We start from the raw sequence: 7,800 nt of genomic DNA, 5'->3' as shown, positions 1-7,800 counted from the left end.
GCGTCTGGGAAGAACCAGAGGCCGTTACGCATGGAGCAGCGATATGATTTTCTCGTATGTCCATATCAACGAGACAGGGACAGATGACCCAATAACATGCATTCTGATTACACGTCACTAACTGATAAAAGGAAACAGATAAAAGGAGACATACAGTTCTCTAGGTCTAAACTTTTCCAGTTTTACAGAACCCATTATAAAATCCTATTTTCTGAATTTCAGATCATCAATAACTATTAAGGTGAGGAATGATAAATAAAATAAAAAATAAAATAAAATTATGATAAAAAACTCTTCAATATTAATATTTTAAAATCGATTAAATAATAATTAATAATGATATTTTTTTATGTTTCAATATTTACGTAAGCAATCACTTATTTTATATGAAATTTATAAAAATTTAGTAAATTTTTTATTTTTTATTTATATTTTTTATTTTTTATTTTAAATAAAGCGTCTTTTTTATCCATGTATTCACAATACATATGTTTTTTTAATAAATTTATTATTATCATATATTTTATATTAATATAATAAATTGGTCGTAAATATTATGTATTTGTGAAAAGTGAATTTTGCACTAAATTACATGCATCGAGAAACCAAAACAAAATGTTATAGCAAAAAGAAAACACCAGCAAGAGTTTAGCTTTTTCGATCTAAACTTTCCAAAGTCTTTCTGATCATTCTCTATGCTTCATGCAACTTTTCTTATTAACAGAATAAATTACCGTTTCATATTCTTTTTCTCGTTATGTTATGTCTCTACTCTAGTTGCTGGCATAATCAAATTTGATTCCAAGGCTAAAAAATGTCTTTCTCTTAGCTATAAAGCAGGAACAAAGGGGTATGTCTTAAGGGATCTTCACAATAAAGAAAATTTTGTTTCAAAGAATCTCGTTTTTCAAGAACATGTCTTTCCTCGTCAGACTCACCAAACTTCACCTCCTATTCAGGTATTAAATATTTTTGAAATAGACTACAGATCCTTTTCCTAGTTCTAATCCACAAGGCCCTTCCCCACCTTCTTTTTTCAACCTAAACCAATCTCAGCCAACAAGATTTTCTAGCAGAACAAGGAAAACACCAACTGACCTTGTTGATTATCATTGTAATGTTGCTTCATCTACTGCCAATACCAATCATTACTCCAAAGGTACACCACATTTTCTCTCTTCTGTTCTATGTTACAATTCTCTCTCTCCATCATACTTTCACTATATCTTGTCCATTCAATCAACGTTGAACTACCAACAAGCAGTAAAATCAGATGTCTGGAATGAAGCAATGGCTTTTGGAATTTCTGCCCTAGAGAAAATAAAATATGGAAACTTATTGATTTACTTCTAGGATATAAATATATTGAAAAATTCATTAGACAATCTCTCAATTATGAAAAATATATTAAAAATATTTTAATATTTTAAAAAATTTACTAATAAGTTTCTTTATTAATTTTATCGTTAAACATTTTATTATTTAGTCTCTATATTTTTAAAAAACTTATTAGTTTGTCTCTTAAATTATTAAAAATTTTACTAATTAGTCCCTAATTGCATTGTAATTTTTTTTTAATAATACTTAATGACTAAAATTAATAAAAAAATTAACTAATAGATTTTTTAAAATGTTAAAAAAAGTTTAATGCATTTTTCAAACGGTGAGAAGTGATCGAGCGCAAATAATATCACAAAAGCAACTTTTATTGAATTTTAATTTAAATTTTTAATAATTTAAATTTTATATATTTTGATTTTTATTATATTTGTTTAGTTTAGATCTTAAATTTATTGAAATTTTTACTTTGTGGAGATTGAGTTTTAGATTTTCAGTTTATTGTTTTAATTTGTAAATGAGTACTGTTGATTCAAATTTTTTGAGGGAGCGACTTATAAATTTATAAAAATTAAATTTACGGATTAAAGTGTTAAATTTTAAAAATAATAGTTTGATTTTTTTTGTCACCATCTTTTACGGAAAAACATCTAATTTTGATAGAATTAAGTTTTAGAGACCGAAGCATTGAATCTTAAAAATAAAAAAAATAAATTTATTAATTATGTTATATTTAAAAATAAAAAATAATTTTTTTTAAAAAAAAGTAAACACTATACCAAATAATAGATAAGCAGCATAAGCTACAATTTTCCCTTTATTTATTAGTTCATACAACAATATTATAATATTGACAATACACACCACTCTCACTTAATAACTTTATTTCATATCACTCTTAAATTTATATATAATATATCATACAAGACAAGATTCAACTTATTTAATAAAACTGATCATAGATCTTTATTATTACTCTTTAGAAATTCCTTCATCAATTTCCTTAGTGATCCTACCCAAAAAATCCAGGTAAACACCAGGAACAGGAACATTTTCGTTCAGTTTCTCATATTCAATAATCACTTTTGACAAACTCCCCTGACCCTTAGATGTGAGTTGCCAAGTAATATTACACACTTTATAAATCTTGAACACGTCACCTTCCAGACCAATAAGAGTTACTGTTTTCTTCTCATCGTCCACTATTATCTTCTCCTTGAAAACCTCAGATTTTCCCTCTGTTCATGGTTCAATATTAATTTATCAATCATGGTTCAATATTAATTTATCAAAATTCACTGATATCAGAACATGCATATATTATAATAAATTAAAAAAATGATGTATCCTTACCCACAGTATACTTCCAGATCTTGATGGAGCCAGATTTGACCCAATCACCTTCATGAACATGAACTCCTTGAATATTAGTGGGAGTGTGGTTGGGAACCTGATGAGCTTGACACTTCCATACATTCAGGAATTTCTCAGGACTTGACTTGAGTTCCACAACAGTCTCCAAGTTGCCTTTGAAAGCCATGGTTTTCTAGTATATGCAAATGCTCTAACTTAGATTTCATTATATAGGCAATTTTGTAATCGTTTTTAGGGTTAGATTTCAACCGCACATGATTCACATGTAATCGTTTTTAAGGTTAGATTTATCTTGCCAAACCCATATTGTCACTAACATGTGCATCACAAATAAAGAAGTTTAAGAATAAATTTAAGTTTATTAAAATTTAATCTTTAAATTTATTTAAATTTTTTATTATCACTAGTTAAATGTATTATCTCAATATGATGAAATAGTATACCATGTGCATCTAATAATTTTTTTCATAAAGATAAACAATTTATTAAAATAAAGGGTTGTAAAATCTCAATAAAAACAACAAAGAGGTTTAAGTCCTACATATAAAATAAATAGCTATTTAAAGTAGAAGTGTTTAATATAAAATAAATAGTGGATTAGGTGTTAAATACAAAATGACGATAAATAACATGAATGAATATTATCAAGTGTTTTTATAAATCACAAATTAATATAAATCAATATTTTTTTAATAAATTAATAATAAAAAATAAAAATTATTTTTAAACTGATAAATTAATTGTATTTTTAACATGCCATAAATAATCAATAATATTATTGTAAATATAATAGATCGGTAATATAATATATAAAATAGTGAAAATTAATAATAACAACGGTTTATATATTAAAGTTTGAATTTGTAAATTTATAAAAAAATAAAAGTATACTAAGTGTAAAAAAGAATATAAATAGTAGTTATTAAATACTAAATGTTAAAGAGGATAATTTTTTAATATCCACTAGTTTAACTATCAAACACCGTTATAAAAAAAATAGTTATTAAATAAAAAATAATATTTTTATTTAATTTAAACATTGAATATTATCATTAAATATCGTTATCAACCAGGGTAAAAATTAGAGGGAGGTTAATTAATACAAAGCATCACATTAATTATATCTTTGTGAGATTTTTATTAAGTGTGTAATCTTTCACTCTCACTCTTACCTAGAACTTGAGGCGCATCCAGAAAGAAAAAAAAAGTTTGTGTGTTTTGAAAGGAGTGCATTATTTGAGATTTATCATATTTAAATAATATTCATCTTTTAAATAAATTTTAAATTTTAAATATCAAAAATAATAATTATAATAAAAATAAACCTCAATTATTTATTATAAATTTAATAAATAAAATTATTTTAATATGATAACCCACCAATTGTATTCTTTTTTTTCTTTTATAAACAAAAGATGTAATCAAATTGATACTCAGGTTAGCTGTTCTAAAACACCTGATCCAAAGCTAAAGATGCTAAAAACTCAATGATTGTACCCTTTATTATTAAAAAACGATTTTTCACTTCGATAAATATTAGAATTAGTAAAAAAAATTATAGCAACATCAATTTTACTATTATAAAATTAATATATAATAGTAATATAAATAATTGCTGCTAATTATATATAAAAAAATATGATAAAAATAAAAATTATAAATATTAATAAATTTTTTAATAATAATATTTATTGTTGGCAATAATAATTTTTTAAGAGCAAATATAATTTTATTGTAAAATATTTATAATTTTATAGTAATAACACGTATTGATCATATATTATTGCCATAAAATTTTAGTACTAAATTTTATATTTTTAATAGAAAAATTTTTTGTTATTAATTTTAATATTTCTTGTAATGTTTTTTTTTTTTTTCTAAAAACCAATTGTATTAAAGTCCCAAAGGCAATAAGAAAACATATATAAATTGGTAACAAAGAAAATCATCATTCTAATTTATTACAGTTTCGTTTAACAAATTGAAACCGGCAGCCAACAAAACCTGCAGCCAAAGATTTAATTTCTTCAATAATTCCTGCAATATCCTGTAGATTTACTCTTTCAAGCAAAGTATCCATGAGTGATTTAGAATCATGTTCCAGTATAATGTGACTAAACTATTTAGCTTTTGATGAGTTGTAAAACTCATAATTTTTTCTTTATTTAATTTTATTATTTTGCTATAATTTTGACATAAATATTTAATTTTATTTAAAATTTAATTTTAAACAGATTTTTTTAATAAAAATTGAAAAAATAAATAAAAAGAGGCTGAAATATGGATTTTTAGACTAGGAGATTACAACCTTAACCAAACTTGTAGTCAAAGGCGATGGATAGTTTCATAAAGTGCTACCTCAGCAGATTTTGCCATCTAAGTAAGGATAAAATCAGTTTCAAGTTGGATTAAATTAAATCAAACTCAATCAGATTATGATGGAGATATGATAGGAATATTAGAGTTTATTTTAAATTATTAAATTTTATCTTTTTATGCCTATATAAAAACTCCTAAAATTAAACTTGAATCATCATATTTTCCCCTCTCTCCCTCCTTTGCTGCTGCCCTCCTCCAAGTTGTGAGATTATACACTTCAATTCTCTTCATTTTATTTCTATTTTTTATTAATTTCTAATTTTAAAAAACACCATTATCGTTATTATTTTCTTGAGAAATTTAAAAGGCTATTGAATCTTTTGGAAAAACAACATACAACTAATATTAAATACCTTATAAATTTTGAGCAGATTACCTTCCAGACCAATAAAAGTTTATGTTTTCTTCTCATCATCTATTATGACCTTCTCTTTGAAAATTTCAAATCTTCCCTCTATGCATAATTTCATTAATTTGTTAGAATTCACTAACCTCATAACACGCATTAAAAAAAAAAAAGGTGATGTATCCTTACCTACAGTGTACTTCCAGATCTTGATGGAGCCCGATGTCACACAATCACCTTCGTGGACATGAACTCCTTGAATATTAGTGGGAGAATGATTGGGAACCTGATGAGCTTGGCCCTTCCAGAAACTCAGGAATTTCTCAGGACTTGAGTTCCACAACAGTTTCCAAGTTGCCTTTAAGAGCCATGGTTTTCTCTAACTTAGATGCGGAAATTACTGTATTACTATATATGGTTAACAATTCCTTTACACAGGCAAATTTGTAACTTTTTGAGGGTTAGATTTCAACTACCCATGATTCACATGCAGATGTATGGCGACTCATGATAATGTATTTTTTTATTATCATTTATTTTTTATTAACCATAATTAAATTTATTTCGGTAGAAAAATTTTAAATAAAAAAAGTAAATTTTTATTAAAAAATAAAAAATAATAATAAAATTCATCGACTAAAATATAAAAAAATAATTGGGAAAATAAATTACCTAACCTGATAAAAATTTTTAAATTTTTTTATTTCTTTAATATAAAAATAAAGATTTCACCCAATTATGTTTAAAATATTAACCATTATATAAGTAAAGAGTATTTTATTAAGAGAAATTATTGAATTATCACTTTATCAAATTAAGGTGGTGCACCCAATGAATGACAAATCACCATATCATTTAAAATTAATTGCCAAAATACATGTTTAAGTTTATTAAATTTTAATTTTTTAATTTATTTAAGTATTTTATTATCATTAGTTAGATATAATATCTCAACTTGATAAGATATAACTTATCAAGTGTGTCTAATAATTTACTAAAAAATGCAAAGCAACACATTAATTAAATATTTGTCAGATTTTTGTCGGGTGATGTGTAATCTTTCGCTCACAAGCTTGTCTAGAACTTGAGGTGCATCGGAAAAGAGAAAAAAAAAAAAGTACGTTTTGCAAGGAAGTGCATTATTTGCGATTTATTATATTTAAATATTATTCACCTTTTAATTAAATTTTAAATTTTAAAACTAATAATTAATAAAAATGAACCTCAATTATTTAGTATGAATTTAATTTTGTGTGAACAAAAGATTTTATCAAAAAACTTATATTAACTGTTCTCGAACACCCAATCCAAAACCAAAATGCTGAAAACACCATGATTATATATTTTATTTTAAAATATAATTTTCATTATAATAAATATTAGAATTAATAATAAAAAATTTTATAATGATATTAATTTTATTATTATAAAAATTAATATAAATAATTGCTACTAATAATATATAAAAATTAATAAAAATAAAAATAATATACATTAATAAAAATATTGCTAAAATTATAAAATATTTACAATTGTATAAGAGTAATATATTATTGCCATAAGATTTTAGCAATGAATTTTATATTTTTAATAACAAATATTTTTCTGCTAATTTTTAATATTTTTTATAGTGTTTAGAGAAATTTTTATATATACTTAAATATATATCAATAAATAAATGATAAATATGTAAAAAAAAATTATAATAAATTTTATATTTAATCATGTCCAGCCATCGTACATAAGAAATTTAATAATTTTGGATAACAATTTAACAATTAAAGTTATAAGAATTTCAAAAATATTCAAATTGGAATTTAGATTTTTTTTAATTCAAATTAAATTCGATGGATATCACTATAATAACTATTAAGTTAGGAATGATAGATAAAATAAATAAAATAAAATAAAATTATGATAAAAAAAACTCTTCAATATTAATATTTTAAAATCGATTAAATAATAATAATGATAAATTTTCTTTATGTTTTAATATTTGCGCAAGGAATCACTGATTGTATATGAAATTTACAAAAATTTAGTAAATATTTTATTTTGTATTATTTATTTAAAAAAAGTGTCTTTTTTATCTATGTATTCAGAATACATATATTTTTTAAATAAATTTATTATTATCATATATTTTATATTAATATAATAAATTAGGTCGTAAATATCATATATTTGTGAAAAGTGGATTTTGCACTAAACTACATGCATTGAGAAACCACAACAAAATGTTATAGCAGAAAGAAAACACCAGCAAGAGTTTTGCTTTTTCGATCTAAACTTCCCACATCCTTCTGATCATTCTCTATACTTCATGCAACTTTTCTTATTAACAGAATAAATCACCGTTTCAT

At 23.4% G+C, this 7,800-nt stretch overlaps 1 protein-coding gene across 1 annotated transcript; it reads right to left on the bottom strand.

Moving 5' to 3' along the window:
* Positions 1-2,124: 2,124 nt before the first annotated feature.
* On the bottom strand, positions 2,125-2,896 carry LOC110601340 (MLP-like protein 31). The gene is made up of 2 exons (XM_021738437.2): positions 2,692-2,896; positions 2,125-2,576 (listed from the first exon to the last, which is right to left on the bottom strand). Exons 1-2 carry the CDS (start codon positions 2,876-2,878, stop codon positions 2,311-2,313), a joined length of 453 nt encoding a protein of 150 aa, XP_021594129.1. The 5' UTR covers positions 2,879-2,896; the 3' UTR covers positions 2,125-2,310.
* Positions 2,897-7,800: the final 4,904 nt, after the last annotated feature.

This window comes from Manihot esculenta, chromosome 15 (genome assembly GCF_001659605.2).
Source record: "Manihot esculenta cultivar AM560-2 chromosome 15, M.esculenta_v8, whole genome shotgun sequence".
Classification (NCBI taxonomy): Eukaryota; Viridiplantae; Streptophyta; class Magnoliopsida; order Malpighiales; family Euphorbiaceae; genus Manihot; species Manihot esculenta.
This window is presented reverse-complemented; position numbering and strand designations above follow the sequence as displayed.